Below are 19,794 nucleotides of genomic sequence, written 5' to 3'. Positions count from 1 at the left end.
CAGTGGGCCAGAAGTTTACATACACTCAGTTACTATTTGGTAGCATTGCCTTTAAATTGTTTAACTTGGGTCAAATGTTTCATGTAGCCTTCCACAAGCTTCCCACAAAAAGTTGGATGAATTTTGCCCCATCCCTCCTGACAGAGCTGGTGTAACTGAGTCAGGTTTGTAGGCCTCCTTGCTCACACACACGGTTTCAGTTCTGCCCACACATTTTCTATAGGATTGAGGTCAAGGTTTTGTGATGGCAACTCCAATACCTTGACTTTGTTGTTCTTAAGCCATTTTGCCACAACTTTGGAAGTATGCTTGGGGTCATTGTCCATTTGGAAGACCCATTTGCAAATAAGCTTTAACTGATGTCTTGAGATGTTGCTTCAATATATCCACATAATTTTCCTTCCTCATGATGCCATCTATTTTATGAAGTGCACCAAATTACGTTCATCTCTAGGAGACAGAACATGTCTTCCTCCTGAGCGATATGACGGCTGTGAGGTCCCATGGTGTTTATACTAGCATACTATTGTTTGTACAAATGAACGTGGTACCTTCAGGTATTTGGAAATTGTTCCCAAGGATGAACCAGACTTGTGGGGGGCTGATTTCTTTTGATTTTCCCATGATGTCAAGCAGAGGCACTGAGTTTGAAGGTAGGCCTTGAAAACATCCACAAGTACATCTCCAATTGACTCAAATGATGGCAATTAGCCTATCAGAAACTTATAAAGTCATGACATCATTTTCTGGAATTTTCCAAGCTGTTTAAAGGCACAGTCAACTTAGTGTATGTAAACGTCTGACCCACTGGAATTGTGATACAGTGAATTATAAGTTAAATAATCTGTCTGTAAACAATTGTTGGAAAAATGACTTGTGTCATGCACAAAGTAGATGTCCTAACCGACTTGCCAAAACTATAGTTTGTTAAAAATAAATTTGTGGAGTGGTTGAAAAATGAGTTTTAATGACTCCAACCTAAGTGTATGTAAACTTCCGACTTCAACTGTAGGTAGCCACAACTTTTCACCTCGCAGCCATGTCCGGAAGCAATCAAGTCCACTAGTAGGCAACGGGAATGATCATAAAATGCTTCTCTATTTGGTTTATTTCAGTTATAACGTTACAGAGCTATGACTTTTACATTCACTTGTATATCATGATCATGTGTTGGAATTAAAATCAAATCCAAGTGTATTTGTCACGTGCGCAGAATACAACACGTGTAGACCTTACAGTGAAATGCTTACTTACAGGCCATAACCAACAGTGTAATTTTTAAGCAGAAAATAGGTATTAGGTCAACAATAGATAAGAAATAAAAGCAACAGTAAAAAGACAGTGAACAATAACAAGGCTATAACAGTAGCGAAGGGGGGGTTCACACACACAATGCAAATAGTCTGGGTAGCCATTTGATTACCTGTTCAAGAGACTTATGGCTTGGGGGTATCAGCTGTCGAGAAGCCTTTTGATCCTACACTCTGGTACCGCTTGCCATGCGGTAGTAGAGAGAACAGTCTATGACTAGGGTGGCTGAGTTCTTTGACAATTTTTAGGGCCTTCCTCTGACACTGCATGTTGTGGAGGTCCTGGATTGCAGGCAGCTTAGCCCAAGTGATGTACTAGGCCATACGCACTACCCTCTGTAGTGCCTTGCAGTCGGAGGCCGAGCAGTTTCCGTCCCAGGCGGTGATGCAACCAGTACTCTCGATGTTGCAGCTGTAGAACCTTTTGAGGATCTGAGGACACATGCCAAATCTTTTTAGTTTCCTGAGGGGTAAGAGGCTTTGTCGTGCCCTCTTCACGACGGTCTTGGATTGTTTGGAAAATTCTAGTTTGTTGGTGATGTGGACACCAAGGAACTTGAAGCTCACAATCTGCTCCACTACAGCCCCGTCAATGAATATGGGGGTGTGCTTGGTCATCCTTTTCCTGTAGTCCACAATCATCTCCTTAGTCTTGGTTACGTTGAGGGAGAGGTTGTTATTCTGGCACCACCCGGCCAGGTCTCTGACCTCCTCCCTATAGGCTGTCTCGTCATTGTCGGTGATCAGGCCTACCACTGTTGTGTCGTCTGCAAACTGATGGTGTTGGAGTCGTGCCTGGCCATGTAGTCGTGGGTGAACAGCGAGTACAAGAGGGGACTGAGCACGCACCCGTGAGGGGCTCCAGTGTTGAGGATCAGCGTATCAGATGTGTTGCTACCTACCCTCACAACCTGGGGGTGGCCCGTCAGGAAGTCCAGGATCCAGTTGCAGTGGGAGGTGTTTAGTCCCAGGATCCTTATCTTAGTGATGAGCTTTGAGGGTACTGTGGTGTTGAACACTGAGCTGTAGTCAATGAATAGCATTCTCACGTAGGTGTTCCTTTTGTCCAGGTGGGAAAGGGCAGTGTGGAGTGCAATAGAGATTGCATCATCTATGGATCTGTTTGGGCGGTATGCAAATTGGAGTAGGTCTAGGGTTTCTGGGGTAATGGTGTAAATGTGAGCCATTTACCAGCCTTTCAAAGCACTTCATGGCTACGGACGTGAGTGTACGGGTCTGTAGTCATTTAGGCAGGTTTGGGCATAGGGACTATTGGTGGTCTGCTTGAAACATGTTCTTATTACGGACTCAATCAGGGACATATTGAACATTTCCATGAAGACACCTGCCAGTTGGTCAGCACATACCCGGAGCACATCCTGGTAATCCGTCTGGCCCCGCGGCCTTGTGAATGTTGCCTGTAATCCATGGCTTCTGGTTGGGGTTATGTACGTACAGTCACTGTGGGGATGATGTTCTCGATGCACTTATTGATAAAGCCAGTGACTGATGTGGTGTACTCATCAATGCCATCGGAAGAATCCCGGAACATATTCCAGTATGTGATAGCAAAACAGTCCTGTAGTTTAGCATCTGCTTCATCTGACCACTTTTTTATAGACCGAGTCACTGGTGCTTCCTGCTTTAATTTTTGCTCGTAAGCAGGAATCAGGAAGATAGAATTGGGGTCAGATTTACCAAATGGAGGGTGAGGGAGAGCTTTGTACGTGTCTCTGTGTGTGGAATACAGGTGATCTAGAATTGTTTTCCCTCTGGTTGCGCATTTAATATGCTGATAGAAATGAGGTAAACCTGATTTAAGTTTCCCTCCATTAAAGTTCCCGTCCACTAGGAGCGCCGCCGCTGGGTGAGCGGTTTCCTGTTTGCTCATTTCCTGACTGAGTGCGGTCTTATTGCCAGCATCCATCTGTGGTGGTAAATAAACAGCCACGAAAAGTATAGATGAAAACTCTTGGCAAATAGTGTGGTCTACAGTTTATCATAAGATACTCTACTTCAGGCGAGCAAAATCTAGAGACTTCCTTTGATTTTGTGCACCAGCCGTTGTTTACAAATATGCAAAGACCATCCTCCTTCATTTTACCCGAGTGTGCTGTTCTATCTAGCTGGTGCAGTGTATATCCCGCTAGCTGAATATCCGTGTCATCATTCAGCCAAACTGTAAGATGTTGCAGTTTTTGATTGGTAGGATATTCACGATTTTACCTCATTCAATTTATTGTCCAATGATTGTACGTTGGCAAGTAATATTGATGGGAATGGCAGCTATCCCAGTCACCTTCTGCGGATCCTTACGAAGCACCCCGCTCTGTGTCCTCTGTACCTGCGCCTCTTTCTCTTGCCAATAACTGGGATGTTGGCTTGTCGGGTGTCTGAAGTACATCCTGTGCGTCTTGCTTGTTGAAGAAAAGATCTGTCTAATCCGAGGTGAGTGATCGCTGTCCTGATATCCAGAAGCTCTTTTTTTGCCATAAGATACGGTGGCAGAAACATTATGTACGAAATAAGTTACAAATAATGCAACAAAAAAAAACGCATAATAGAACAATTTGTTAGGCGCCTGTAAAACTGCTGCCACTTCTTCCAGTGTCATTTTAGTCAAATTATCACAGATTTACTGTGATAATTGTGCATTCAACAATTCCAACTATGTAGCCAAAACACCCACCATGTATACAGTATATACACACACACACACTGAACAAAAACAGAAAACGCAACAGGTAAAGTGTTGTACCCATGTTTCATGAGCTGAAATAAAATATCCCAGAAATGTTGCATGAGCACAAAAAGCTTCTCTAAACTTGTGTACAAATTTGTTTAGATCCTTATGAGTGAGCATTTCCCCTTTACCTGACAGGCGTGGCATATCAAGAATCTGATTAAACATCATGATCATGACACAGGTGCACCTTCTGTTGGGGACAATAAAAGGACATTCTAAAATGTGCAGTTTTGTCACACAACATAATCAATTGGAATGCTGACTACAGGAATGTCCACCAGAGGTGTTGCCAGAGAATTGAATGTTATTTTCTCTACCATAACCTGCCTCCAACATCGTTTTAGAGAATTTGGCAGTACATCTGACCCTGCCTCACAACCGCAGACCACGTGTATGGCATCAAGTTTTCTGATCTCAACGTTGTGTACAGAGTGCCCCATGGTGGTGCTGGAGTTATGGTATGGGCAGGCATAAATTATGGACAACAAACACAATTGCTTTTTAGTGATGGCAATTTGAATGCACAGATATACTGTGATGAGATCCTGAGGCCCATTGTCATGCCATTCATCCGCCGCCATCACCTAATGTTCCAGCATGATAATGCACGGCCCCATGTCGCAAGGTTCTGTACACAATTCCTCAAAAATGTCCCAGTTCTTCCATGGTCTGCATACTCACCAGAAATGTCACCTATTGAGCATGTGTGGGATGCTCTGGATCGACGTGTACGCTCCAGAGCCCGCAAATATTCAGCAACTTCGCACAGCCATGGAAGACGAGTGGGACAACATTCCACAGACTACAATCAACAGCATGATCAACTTCATACAAAGGAGATGTGTCGCGCTGCATGAGGCAAACAGTGGTAACACCAGATACTGACTGACTGGTTTTCTGATCCACGCACCTACCTGCCACTTGTTGCCTCAGGAATGAATACAATCATTATTGTATAATTCATTATTGAATAAGCATAATGTAACTATTATTGCTGACCCTATACACTGCACCCGACCTCTTATGATCCCTCTCTCTGCCCTCCCCTTCCCCTGTACCTCTCTGCACAATATCGGTCACCGCTGACAGGTACTCATGGGCGTCTTGCTCGCTGGATACCTGCAGACACTCGTCCCCCTTGAGGGGCACCACCTCCAGGAGGGGCGCCAGGCTGTCTACCCCACACAGAAGCACTACCACATGGGCCGCGGGGCTCAGCACCCGGGCCAGGAAGAAGCGGCGGAGCTGGCACAGGCCCTCTAGCATTCCCCTGGACAGGATTAACAGCTTGACCTTGTACTGGCCCAGTCGCAGAAAGTCCTCCCGCCGGCTGGTCACTGTGGCGATGTCATAGCAACAGATCCCTCCCTCCCAGATGGGCCCGGCGAAGATAGAGCGCAGGTATACAGCCCACTGCTCTGCCTCCACCTCATAGATGATGAGCAGGTCCTCGGCTAAAAGAGGATGATGGAAATAGGGAGATTTGTACAGGTGCAATGCCACTAATAAAAGCCTCGTATGCAAGTCAAACCAATATGTAATATGTTGTAAATGTGTTTTATCCATCCATGTTCAAATCAGTGTCTCTGTGAAAAACATGACCTTATGCTTTACGGGGCTCCATCTCCCTTGATACATAAAAGTTATTTGACTAAATATTTCTGATAAATAATACGACTAAAATATTACTAACACATTTCGCATTAAACTAATCAGGTAGGTAAGAGTCATGATATTGTTGAACTGATTGAATGTAGCATCTGGTAGACTTGACTACGAAATTGCAAACTTTTAATTATGTATATGAAAAGGATAGTCATCTCTTCACAAGTTTGATATGAACATTGGAATGGTTAAATATACTTTGAATTAAGTCATCATAGTTATTCTTAAACATTTACTTGGTTTTACTTGGTCATAAGAGAAGCACAATAATAATAAGTGTACCAGATTCTTCAACATCATAATGCTAACAGTGTAGCAGATTCTTCAATATCATAATGCTAACAGTGTACCAGATTCTTCAACGTCATAATGCACAAATACAGCTGTGAAGTATCAAATAACAATATTCCAAAAGCAATGTCACAAAAAACTGAAATGTAATTGCATAGCAGCACAAGAGACACAAAAGTCTATGAATTTATCAAAAAGTTTAGAAGGTCTAGGCTACTCACCTGAGCTCATTTTTCACCTCTGTCCACCTCTCTCCACTGACAAAGAAAAACAACTCGGCACACACTGGCTCTATTGTATGCAATTGGTCTGATAAGGGCTGTGAGCTTCCTGCTTGTCAAGATCAGACAGAGAGATGGGGCAGTACATGGTGGCTGTAATTCCAGATGAGCGTAAGGACAAGTGTCTAGCCTTTACCTGGTCTACGGAGGAAGGAGCATAATATAAAATAAACTGTACCCTTGATAAGAATATACAAATAATAAGAATAATTAACAAGCAAAGACAAAAAAAATACTAAATGTAACTTATAGGCCCATTTATAGAGACACTTCAGAGGCAGAAATAAAAAAAAGATAGCAAAGTTTTTAAAGGATCCAGGTTTAGATTTGCTAGTTTGAAACAGATTAACTTGGACCACAAAGCCATCAAAGCCTCTAAACACAAGAGACCAACGGCAAAACATCATTACAGTGGCATTACTAATCTAACAATAAACATAATGAACATTGTCAAACTTAAACAAATACTGATAAGTACAATCGGCCATGGCGCAAACCTTTCTTTCCAAACAGACTGCATGGTTATCAAAAAATAATGAGAACTTGACCTCAACTAGCCTACCTGGTTAAATAAAGGTGAATGGTTTCCTTCAAAGAAATACTGGCAAAACAACAGTGCAGTACAACCTCTACACAATGCGACAGGTCTAGGGGGTTTTGACTAGATTGCGTACAACTACGACCAGAAGTAACTTTTTATAGCAGGTTAGGAGAGAATTTTAGCTAACCCTAAACCTTTTCCTAACCTGCTACATAAACTTTCCTAACCTGCTGCAAAAAGTCACTTCTGGTCACAGCTGGTCTAAGGGATGCTTTTAGACCTTTTCACATTTTCACCACTAATTAGAGTTCCCTGGGAAACACAGACCAAAACTACGGTTCCTACATTGTCACATTAACATGAATTGGGTGATTCATGCGCATAGGGTTCACAGGCGCACGTGCCCCCTCAGATCTGTCCTGTTTATAAATATATTTCTCCCAAAGTCATAACTAGCTACCAGTTGCCATGGCGCTATGAGGTCGCCTAGGCAGAGAGCTCCTTTTAAATGTGTAAATATTTTATTGTTTTATGTGGGAGTTTTTATATGAAAATATTTTTATCAACATTTTATTTTGTTAGTTTAGGACCAGCAAGTTAGTTATTTTTGTCAAGATAGCTCAGAGAGTAGTGAGCCAGCCTTGGTTTTTATTTGAAATCGAAGATGACACAGGCTTGGACATCACAGAGGCTCGTTGTAGTTTTGACTGGATCTCTCACTCCAAGGTGTATTATCTCAATAATTGATGGGTAGTGAGCCTCTGGCGCCAGAGTGAGATCTAGTGGACGCCGTGGTTGGCCTGATGATCCGGGCCTGTCTTACTGACCCCCCCCCCCCCCCACACACACACACTGAATGAGACCACTGATTCCCCCGGCTTGGGCAAGGGCATCAGAGAAGCTGAGAACATTGTGGAAGAGGTGAGTGCTGAGAGTGGAGAGTGAAGGCTCTTGACTGACTTTCAGGAGATTGTATGTTCGGACTATGTGCAGCCCAATGGAGTAGGATGTGAACTGTATGCATGCCCCAGACTATTGTCCAGTCCAAGAACTACATGTACTTTGTTTTTTGTTTTAAGCATCTTTGATATGATCAAATACATCTATTATTATTATTACCAAGAAGCCATTTCAGGTTATAAAGTTAGAGTAGCTAGCTTGTCTATCTTAGCTGGCATGACTGCTGGCAAAGTTGGTATACGGTAGAAAAGCAAGCAATTACTAAATGTACTGAATAAGACTCACATTCCTTTCAATCTTTTACCCAGATTTTAGCAGAGATGCAGAGAAGCGTATTTAGCATATTTAAAAAAAAAGTGATCACCAGCCAGGAGGATACATACAGCTCAAGAGGTATGCTTATATACGCAGACAAATAAACCCATTTTTAAGATAGAATTTTGATTATGGCTCTAGGTTGCAGAAAAATGCTGTTTCAGGTGTTTGAAAAATGCCACACTCTCCAAAACCCCACCAGCCATCCTCACAGTACTTTGTGCCCGCTCAGATTTTTGGGATGCATGACATCCCTGGGTGCATTGATCATTTCTATCTATTCCACATAGAGAATAAAAACTTTCGCTATAGGGATCCAATGCTGGAACCCTATTGTAATTGGTGGGATTACTATTTTTCTGCCATTAAAGTGGCTACAATTTTAACATGGTATAACCAGATCAATCCCAAATTGACCGCAAATTGACTGCTATTCAATTATGGAGATCACTTGATTGGTAAAAGCAATTGGTATCCACTGTTAAATCGTTCCAGACTTCCACAAGTGAGTATGGCAAAAATGGGACCTGTATGTCGATTTGGGATTGAGCAGACAGTCACCGAACTGTAAACTGGTTGGGGTAAGTGTACTTTTCCTCTATTAGAATGTCTATAAATGTCCACATGGTGGTGCTGTAATAACAACCGAATTGAACTGTCTCTAAACTAGTTTAGTTATAAATCCCAAAAAGCTGAACTCTCTATTAACCATTTACAACCCACCCTTTACAACCTCACTAACAGTGTTGTGAAGCGGTTATGCTGAATACATGCACCAACGTGAAGCTAAAGAATATATAGGCCTGTTGATTCACCCTGTGCATCATGATGTGAAATCGAATTCAATTACTCTCTAGACTGGTGGTGCTCACTCAAAACAGTGAATCTTTGGCCATCTAAATTGCATGACATTTTGCATGATGACAACTCTAAACCCTTCAAGAGAGATTGGGTGAAGTTTAGAGACTGAGATTAAGCAGAAATGGTAGGATCCAGTGCTCGACTCTGAAGTTGCAGGCCAACGCTACCCATGGTTGATGTTACAATGTTGCAACATACAGAAGGGGGAACTGATGTGTTACAACACTGCACATATAACCTATAAAAACATGTTAGACATACACTGACTGAAACAAAACGAGTCCGTGGGCAAAGGGGAATATGAACACAGCGGTCTAGTCTCTGCCACCAATAGAAGAGCGATATATATGGGGGCGTGTCTTACCAACTGCAGGCTAGGTTGCGCGCACAGCGCTGGAGAGAGAACTTGATACAGAGTAACAGTAAATCACACGGACCTACAGTATACCAGTGTTGAAATTTGTAATCCTATTGCATGTATTTTTGGCTAGTGAAAGGAGCAAGTGAGATCACTGCGATCTCCCATTTGGATAGAGTTGATTTGTTGGGCAAGGACAACATCGGATCTTTTCAGGCACAGTTCAAATATATTTGAATTTCTAGCACCATGGAAATGTCCGAAAACAAGCCGAATGATGATCCGAAGTTATCTACGACTGACAGGATGGTAAAATGTAAGTGTACAATTAATTGATGTTGATCATAAACATTTGCCGCGTTGCTTTTTAATTTTGGTCATGAAGTCACACACTGCTTCCATAGACGAATGTCTCTCCCTCTCAACACATTGCAATCCTAGTCGTATTGTACCCGAATGGTCTGCTCAATTGGAAATCTGGTTATGGAGAAAAAGGGTGTTAGCCGTGAGATACGACACCGGCTAGGGCAATCTGGAAAAGTAGGAAGTAAGGGTGTTATTACAAGAGTTGCAGACATTCAATGTTTGCATTTAATGTCGGGCAACATGCTTGTTGGATATGGTCCTATATTGTTTAACATCCGCACATACAATAATATATATGCTTTTTTCTTATTTTAAATGACCATAAAATACATGACTTGTAGCCACACACATCTCTTCTGTATGAACATGGACGAATCATGTAGGGCAGGCCATCCAGTGATTGTTAAAACTATTATTCCATGGTTAAAAGTTAGACGGTTCACCCCTATTTTGGAGTCCATACATAATAGAGTGACACATGTATCTGTTTTTGGCTAGCCCCCATGTTTGATGTTTGCCCCCATGGTAGGTTACTGTAGTCTATGGTGTCTAGAAACCACATGGGGGCTGGACTATAATGACAAATTTCTTTTAATCTATTATTCATGAAATCACTATTGATTTAAACACTGAGTTAGGTTTGACTCTATACTCTACACAGTGTGAAAATAGTGTGTAAATAGTTTTACATTTGCTATGAAGGCTAGTAATCATCCCCTGCCACATCAAATCAAATTGTCTGTCACATGCGCATAATACAAGAGGTGTAGACCTTACCGTGAAATGCTTACTTACTTACAAGCCCTTAACCAACAATGTAGTTCAAGAAATAGAGTTAAGAAAATATTTACTAAATAACTAAAGTAATTAAAAAATATATAAAGTAACACAATAAAATAACAATAACGAGGCTATATACAGGGGGTACTGGTACTGAGTCTATGTGCGGTGGTAGAGATTAGTCGAGGTAATTTGTACATGTAGGTAGGGGTAAAGTGATTATGCATAGATAATAAACAGCGAGTAGCACCAGTGTAAAAACAAAGGGGTGGGGGGGGGTCAATGTAAATAGTCCGGGCGGCCATTTTGATAAATTTTTCAGCAGTCTTATGGCTTGGGGGTAGAAGCTGTAAGGAGCCTTTTGGACTTAGACTTTGCGCTCCGGTACCGCTTGCCATGCAGTAGCAGAGAGAACAGTCTATAACTTGCGTGACTGGAGTTTTTGACAATTTTTTGGGCTTTCCTCTGACACTACCTAGTAGTATATAGGTCCTGGATGGCAGGAAGCTTGGCCCCAGTGATGTACTGGGCCATACGCATTACCCTCTGTAGCGCCTTACGGTAGGATGCTGAGCAGTTGTCATACCAGGCAGTGATGCAACTGGTCAGGATGCTCTCGAGGGTGCAGCTGTAGAACTTTTAGAGGATCTGGGGACCCATGCCAAATCTTTTCAGTCTCCTGAAGGGGAAAAGGTGTTGATGACTGTCTTGGTGTGTTTGGACCATGATAGTTTGTTGGTGATGTGGACACCAAGGACCTTGAAACTCTCGACCCGCTCCACTACAGCCCTGTCGATGTTCTTGGGGGCCTGTTCGACCCTCCTTTTCCTGTAGTACATGACCTGCTCCTTTGCTCACATTGAGGGAGAGGTTGTTGTCCTGGCTCCACACTCCCAGGTATCTGACCTCCTTCCTATAGGCTGTCTCATCATTGTCATGATCAGGCCTAACACCATTGTGTTGTCAGCAAACTTAATGATGGTGTTTGAGTTGTGCTTGGCCACGCAGTCGTGGTTGAACAGTGAGTACAAGAGGGGACTAAGCACGCACCCCTGAGGGGCCCCAGTGTTGAGGAGCAGCATGTCAAATGTGCTGTTTCCTACCCTACCACCTGGGGGCGGCCCGTCAGGAAGTCCGGGATCCAGATGCAGAGGGATGTGTTTAGTCCCAGGGTCCTTAGCTTGGTGATGAGCTTTGTGGGCACTATGGTGTTGAATGCTGAGTTGTAGTCGATGAACAGCATTCTCAACATAGGTGTTCCTTTTGTCCAGATGGGAAAGGGCAGTGTGGAGTGCGATTGAGGTTGCGTCATCTGTGGATCTGTTGGGGCGGTATACGAATTGGAGTGGGTCTAGGGTTTTCGGGATGATGGTGTTGATTTGAGCCATGACCAGCCTTTCAAAGCACTTCATGGCTACCAACGTGAGTGCTAAGGGGCAGTAGTCATTTAGGCAGGTTATCTTCCCTTTCTTGGGCACAGGGACTATGGTGGTCTGCTTGAAACATGTAGGTGTTACAGACTCGGGCAGGGAGAGTTTCAAAATGTGAGTGAAGACACTTGCCAGTTGTCCGCGCATGCTCTGAGTATACATCCTGGTATTCTGTCTGGCCCCGCGGCCTTGTGAATGTTGCTGACATCAGTTACGGAGAGCATGATAACACAGTCGTTCGGAACAGCTGGTGCTCTCATGCATGCTTCAGTGTTGCTTGCCTCGAAGTGAGCATAAAAGGTATTTAGCTCATCTGGTAGGCTTGCGTCACTGGGCAGCTTGCGGCTGGGGTCCCTTTGTAGTCCGTAATAGTTTTCAAGCCCTGCCACATCCAACGAGCGTCAGGCAATACCTCGAGACTTCTTTAATATCAACATGGAGCACCAGCTGTTATTGACAAATAGACACACACCCCCGCCCCTCATCTTACCAGGTGTAGCTGCTCTGTCCTGCCGATGCATGGAAACCCCAGCCAGCTCTATTTTATCCGTGTCGTCGTTCAGCCACAACTCGGTGAAACATAAGATATTACAGATTTTAATGTCCCATTGGTAGGATAGTCTTGATCGTAGCTCATCCAGTTTATTTTCCAGTGATTGCACGTTGGCCAGTAGGACGGATGTTGTTGAAATTAAAGCATAAATCAAAGCCTTTGCTTATTCCTAGTTTTTAGGATGGAAAACATTTAGATACATTTTTCAACCATTTCTAACCTAAGAACTAGGAATAAGCAAAGTATTAACTTAAGGGGGCTGAATAATTTTGCACGCCCAATTTTTCAGTTTTTGATTTATTAAAAAACTTTGAAATATCCAATAAATGTCGTTCCACTTCATGATTGTGTCCCACTTGTTGTTGATTCTTCACAAAAAAATACAGTTTTATATCTTTATGTTTGAAGCCTGAAATGTGGCAAAAGGTCGCAAAGTTCAAGGGGGCCGAATACTTTCGCAAGGCACTGTATATTTAGTTTTGGAGACATTATTTGCCTTTTGGAAGTTTAAGAAGCATTGCTTTGTAATAACAAAAACCCACATATCTTTAAGTTATTTTCAGATTTTCAGAAGTTGACAGAAGTAACAAGTAGAGGTAGACCTACAAATTAGTGATTGTGTTTTTATTAATAACAATGTGGCTTATGATTTTTAAGTGGTTGAAATATGTCGTTCTGTCACCAAATCGGTAACGGAGTGACGAAAACATCTGTAACAGAATGACTACAACTGAATTGGCTACAATGGGAATTCATAATAGTGACAAACCACAGTTGTGTCAACTGCTACTGTCCTCCCTTCTACTGGCATACTGTTATGTTCAGCTCATTACTGTTTTCTTTCTCTTTCTGTCAAGTGGTGGTCAGAGTGAGGGTGTGAAAACAGTCTGGACAACCCCTTCCTTTCTCTCTCCCTGTCTTTCTCCTCTCTCTTTCCAGTTAATGTCACCTCTCCCGGCTCTTACTGACACCTACCCATGAGTCCTTTCTCTTTCCATTTACTATAACCAGCCCTCTCACCCACTGAACACCGATTGACACAGGACATCCATTGACATTGAAATTTGGTCAGTCCAAATCTGAACCAATCATAAATGTCTGTTTCACAAGTTTGGACTGCACAGTACTGTAGAGTAGAGTTTATGTCAGTCAGTACAATATACAGCACAATAGTAAGTGGTCCCATGTGGCTCAGTTGGTAGAGCATGACGCTCTCAACGCCAGTGTTGTAGGTTCGATTCCCAGTATAAAAAAGCAAGACAGTCGCTCTGAACAAGAGTGTCTGGAAATCTTTTCAATAAAGTACTGTGAAGTTTAGTTCAGAAAGTTTAGTACAGTGAAGTTTAGTTCAGTAGAGTGAAGTTTAGTTTAGTTCAGTACAGTAAGGTTTAGTTTAGTACAGTAAAGTTCAGTAGAGTGAAGTTTAGTTCAGTAGAGTGAAGTTTAGTTCAGTACAGTAAAGTTTAGTTCAGTAGAGTGAAGTTTAGTTCAGTAGAGTGAAGTTTAGTTCAGTAGATTGAAGTTTAGTTCAGTAGAGTGAAGTTTAGTTCAGTACAGTAAAGTTTAGTACAGTAGAGCACACTAGAGTTGATTAAGGCTGGGAATTGCCAGGGTATGCCGATATGATACAGTATGTAATGCAATTCTCACGTTTCTATATGTGTTGTGAATTCATACTGTGATTCTTTTGCGATTCTATGTTCCAAACTGCTGTAGAGGGACAAGAGAGAGTTTGACAGTCATGGAAATAAGTGTTGAAAACGAATTGGCTTCATATTTAAAAAGAAGATTGATAACAAGCTATGAAGGAAAATACTGGAGTTTTGATGCAGGTACAGCAAACTAGCGCAACAATTATATTGCAATATTGTCAATATGATATATCGTCAAAAATAATATCCCAATATGTAACTGTATCTATTTATTTTTTTATCACTAGAGTCGAGTACACTATACTTGATTGTATTGTACTGAACTATACTCTGCTGTTTATTTATTCGTTTATTAGGATCCCCATTAGCTTTTGCAGAAGCATCAGCTTGTCTTCCTGGGGCCCACAAAAAAACACAAAACATGACAAGTAACAAAACACTGATAGACAAGGACAGCCACACAAATGAAAACTACTAAGATAGACAAACAATACATCAAAAGAACAATTCATACAATACAAATAAAAAGTGATGAACGGAACCGTTGTGTATTTTATCGAACGGATGGCAACCCTAAGTCTAAATATTGCTTTTACATTGCACAACCTTCAATGTTATGTCAGAATTATTTAAAATTCTGGAAAATTAATTACGGTCTTTGTTAGGAAGAAATGGTCTTCACACAGTTCACAACGAGCCAGGCGACCCAAACTGCTGCATATACCCTGACTCTGCTTGCACTGAACGCAAGAGAAGTGACACAATTTCCCTAGTTAATATTGTCTGCTAACATGAATTTAGAGAGAGAGAAATAGTCCTATAATTCCTATAATAACCACAACCTAAAACTTCTTATCTGGAAATATTGAAGACTCATGTTAAAATGAACCACCAGCTTTCATATGTTCTCATGTTCTGAGCAAGGAACTTAAACGTGAGCTTTTTTACATGGCACATCATGCACTTTTACTTTCTTCTCCAAGACAGTGTTTTTGCATTATTTAAACCAAATTGAACATGTTTCATTATTTATTTGAGACTAAATAGATTTGATTTATGTATTATATTAAATTAAAATAAAAGTGTTCATTGTTCATTCAGTATTGTTGTAATTGTCATTTATTACACATATATATATATATAAAAATTGTCAGATTAATCGGAATTGGCTTTTTTTGGTCCTTCAATAATCGGTAACAGGGTTGATAAATCATAATCGGTCAACCTCTATCATATGGGACGCTGGGCTGAAGGGAGTTGTAGTTTTCATTTAGTAAACATTCCACCTAGGTCAGCGCAGAAATGTGGTAATTAACTACAATGACCATAATGCATTGTGCCTGTTATTTTCCATCTTGGACAGAGATGGATACACTTTTATGCCTGCTATGTTAGGTAAGATACAGACAGACCACATACACCCCCGAATGAGAGAGGAATGTACACAACACAACAACGAGTGAAGAGAGAAAGGGATAAAGACAGTTCGTGAAAGTATGCCTTATCTACTTTAAAAACGAGTAAAATGATTGTCAGACAACTCTGCAGCATGCTTATTGAGGCTAGCTTTGCTAAATACAATACAGTATGGGGAGAACAGAGATAATGTTCGATGGTTGTCTGGCTGCTACTGCCTAAGCAGAGATGAGATGATGACTTTAAGGAATGAAAAATCATCAAATCATCAAATAAAAAGTAATATACACTGTCATATTTTATTATTTCATGGTAATGTCCTATTTTACTATGTGAACATTACAGAGACAATGGAATATTTTCAATGTTTTGGCAATTGAATGTTCAAAATATTTGGCTTTGGAATTTACATTAAAAAGCTCAAATAATTTGAATGTCATTATTTCATAAAAGCACTAATCACTCAGCACTAGAAGGTGGCAAGTCTTGTGGGGTATGTATGGGTGTCTGAGTTGAATGTTATTTGATTATGCAGACAATCTGGAATTTTTCATTTTCTCATAAAAACTAGAATAGAAGCAGTTGATCTCTGGTCAACCATCAAACAGGAAAGACTGGCCTAGACAACAACTAGTACAGTATATATTTTTTGAACATATTTTTTATAACAGACCACCTTCACAACAACTTTGTTAATGTGACTTGACCATGATAACTGACCATCAAATGTTACATCTAGGAGTTGAACTTCTTCAACTTGCTCAGTGGTCACAACCTTTATGTACAACTCCAGTCAAGGTTTAGGTCTTAGAGAATGTTTTGAACCAAATACAATGCTTTTAGATGTAGATGTATTTAAGACCAGTTAGTCACCCATGCTGATACTGACTGTAACTCCTTATTTATTATTTCAGTCAGCTCACTGGTTTTCGGTGCTGACATGTAGAGAGTGTAATCATCCGCAAGCATAGTCATTCTAGCTTTGTGTAAGACCAGTGGCAAATCATTTGTACAAATAGAGAAGAGTAACGGCCCAAGAGAACTGCACTGAGGGACACCGCACTGTACATATCTGATGTTGGAGAAGCATTCATTGAAGAACCCTCTCTGGGTTCTATTGTTTAAATAACTCTTCAAACATGCGATGGCAGGTGATGTGAAGCCAAAGCAAGTGAGTTTCTTCAATAACAATTTATGATCAATAGCATCAAAAGGTTTCACTGAAATCTAATAATACGTCTCCAGCTATCGTCTTATTGTTAATTTATTTCAACCAATCACCTGTCCCCTGAGTCAGTACAGTACAAGTTGAGGGCCCTTCTCTATATGCATGCTGAAAGTCAGTAGTTAACTTGTTATCTGAAAATTGTAATTTTATTTGGTCAAACACAATTCTCGCCATTAGTTTACTAAGAACAGGCAGCAAACTGATTGGGTGGCTGTTAGAGCCAGCAAAGGGTGCTTTACTATTTACTGTACTGTACTGAACTCTACTGTACTTTACAGTATTAAACTGTACTGTGCTGTGCTCTACTGTTCAAAATTCTGAAACATAAGACATCTATGATTGGTACAGATTTGGTCCAATCCGGACCAACCAAATTTGGTCTTGTTTGAAGGCGGAGCTCATTAGAATAATAGCCCGTGTGTAGAATAATACCCAAACATGCAAAAGAGGATAGTACACTTTCTACCTTTGTGTACCTATTCAGGATACATCACCATGAACAGAAGGACATTTATAGTTATGCATTTCTGTATTGTACAGATAAGGGACTCATGATGTAATTATTTTACCATCATTCTGTTACCGGATGTTAATCCCCTTCACTTACTGTAGTTTAATAAACAAAATAGATTTTTTTCAAACTCAAGGTGAGTTTGGAAATAACCGGATGCATCCAGTTTTCAGGGGAAATATAAAGAGCCTGACTCCCGCTTTTGGACATCAACACAAAAACAACTAATGGAACTGTGAGGGGACACACGCACACACACACACACACACACACACACACACACACACACACACACACACACACACACACACACACACACACACACACACACACACACACTCTTAACACACACGTCATTTTTTGTTGGTGTATTGTTTGTATAATTCTTTTTTTTGTTGCATTTGTTGTGACTCTCCTTGTCTATCAATGTATCAGGGTTTTGTTACTTGTCATGTTTTTTTGTTGTTGTGAACATCAGGGCGAGTAGCTTCTGCAAAAGCTCATGGGGATCCTAATAAACAATGTGACACTCCCATCTTAAATCCTCCTCCACATTTACTGGATTGGTTAAACAGTGCAGAAGACAACCTCCCCCAACAGTAATTATTTTCTTGTCAGGAACGGAAAGAAAGAAATGCCTCAGGCGTTAATTCTTATGCCTGCTACGTTACTTTATATCATAGCTGACAGTGACACCCCATTCTTTCTGCAGACATCTTTGAATCTTAATTCAGAGAAAATATTTAACAGAGTTTTTGGAAAAAGTGGTCACATAACAAACTGAGAGAGATTTTACCGTCATTCTGATACCAAAATGTACATCTGCACTTTCAGATACTCTACTCTCTGTTATTATCTATGCATAAGTCACTTTAATAACTCTACCCACATGTACATGGGCCGCTCTTTTCTGTGGATTTCTGAACATAACGCGCCAAACAAACAAAGGTATTTTGGATATAAAAATAATCTTTATGGAACAAAAGGAACATTTATTGTGTAACTGGGTGTCTCGTGAGTGAAACATCCGAAGATCATCAAAGGTAAACGATTAATTTGATTGCTTTTCTGATTTTCGTAACCAAGCTACTTGATGCTAGGTGTTCGTAATGTTTTGTCGAGTGATCGATAAATTTACACAAACGCTTGGATTGCTTTCGCTGTAAAGCATATTTTCAAAATCTGACATGACAGGTGGATTAACAAAAGGCTAAGCTGTATTGCACTTGTGATTTCATGAATATAAATATTTGTTGTAATATAAAATGAATGTGGCGCTATGCAATTCAGTGGTTGTTGATGAAAATTTCAGCCCTAAGAAGTTTTAAGGGCTTCTACACCTGTTGTATTCGGCGCATGTGACAAATAAAATTTGATTTGATTTTTTTTCTTTGAAAATTGATAAAAGTAGTCCTTGTGCATGGAGTTGTATGGTTTGTTTAACTTTGCAATCCACGTTTTTTTGTTTGGCATAATTTCAAAGTGAAAAATTCGGAGTCTCAGCGCATTCTGTTACTGTGGAATTGCCCTCATGCTAATGTTAAACTACTCATAACCCACATCAGACAAAATCACAATTATTCTTGTCCTGAAATCGTAAAGAGGAGGATTTTAACTTAACAATAAAGGGTGATTGTGGCGATGCTGTGTTAGGTTGTTGAAAGCTACCACACATACACACACACACACACACACACACACTTTTCATTATTTTCCATGAATTATTTGTCCTCAAACAGCTGTTATGATATCAGACATAGAGTAGTCATTATTTCAGCTTTGTGTCAATATTATGACTGTACTCTATACAAAGCACCCCTCCAAATATCTTGAGGCAAAATGTTTGTAGTAATCTGTTGCCAATCCTCCTATTTCACCCTATGGGCTTTCTCATCTTAAAATAGAACATGCATCGCACCTTTCCACCTGTTTTTGAAAACAACGCCTGTATAAAACTGATGTGGTGGCAACCGACTGTTTCAGTAAATACCCAGGTTTGTCTTGTAAAAAGAGTAACCATATTGCCCTTAAGTTTGTGGAAGAGCTGTAGATTTCTATAGCTACGTGACTGCTGCTTCCGGCTCAATAGCATGCATGGTAAGTTGGCGACCATGTTAATATAACGTGAAGAGTATCCGTTGTTGTCTATTTTATTTGACTCCAGTTAGAAGGGAAAGCCTCCATAGTAGAGTGTGTGTTTGCAGAGGCCTTTCTTTTGACTTGGATGGCTAATATTTGACTTTTGAGGATAGGCCCGGGCCCCTTGTTTAGACTTGTGGGGGTCGGCCACTACGGCCACTGCACCCAGCTGGATAGCTGAGTCATTTTCAGAACCTTAAGTAACACCACATACTCACCGTGGATTTATGTAATCTCCTGCCCAGAGACGCAGCTTCCCCCTCCTTTCAGGTTGGTGTGTGTGTGTGTGTGTGTGTGTGTGTGTGTGTGTGTGTGTGTGCGCACGCTTTTATTTGGCCCTCTAAGTTCTCTGAGAAATAAAAATAAATACATTTATATATTTGACCTGTTT

The 19,794-nt window shown here is 40.9% G+C and overlaps 2 protein-coding genes across 7 annotated transcripts in view; one reads left to right on the top strand and one right to left on the bottom strand.

Annotated features, from left to right (window-relative positions):
• LOC109906524 (B cell scaffold protein with ankyrin repeats 1) overlaps positions 1-7,097 on the bottom strand; it is a 34,598-nt gene extending 27,501 nt beyond the window's left edge. Inside the window, exons 1-3 of the mRNA XM_020504253.2 lie at positions 6,856-7,097; positions 6,234-6,434; positions 5,115-5,510 (exon numbers count right to left, since the gene is read on the bottom strand). Of these exons, the coding sequence (XP_020359842.1) occupies positions 5,115-5,510; positions 6,234-6,243 (406 nt within the window). The 5' untranslated portion in view covers positions 6,244-6,434; positions 6,856-7,097. The remainder of the gene's footprint in view (positions 1-5,114; positions 5,511-6,233; positions 6,435-6,855) is intronic.
• A 2,235-nt stretch (positions 7,098-9,332) lies between these two features.
• LOC109906539 (serine/threonine-protein phosphatase 2B catalytic subunit alpha isoform) overlaps positions 9,333-19,794 on the top strand; it is a 104,287-nt gene continuing 93,825 nt past the window's right edge. For 3 of the 6 annotated variants that reach the window (XM_031792120.1, XM_031792119.1, XM_031792118.1), the window contains exon 1: positions 9,363-9,644. In XM_031792120.1, coding sequence (XP_031647980.1) covers positions 9,578-9,644 — 67 coding nt within the window. In that variant the 5' untranslated portion in view covers positions 9,363-9,577. Of the gene's footprint in view, positions 9,645-19,794 lie in introns of all 6 variants that reach the window. The other 3 variants (XM_031792123.1, XM_031792121.1, XM_020504278.2) reach the window with 2 other exon arrangements.

This window comes from Oncorhynchus kisutch, linkage group LG16 (assembly GCF_002021735.2).
Source record: "Oncorhynchus kisutch isolate 150728-3 linkage group LG16, Okis_V2, whole genome shotgun sequence".
NCBI classification, from domain to species: Eukaryota; Metazoa; Chordata; class Actinopteri; order Salmoniformes; family Salmonidae; genus Oncorhynchus; species Oncorhynchus kisutch.
Note: the sequence above shows the minus strand (reverse complement) of the source record. Positions and strands in the feature narration are given on the sequence as shown.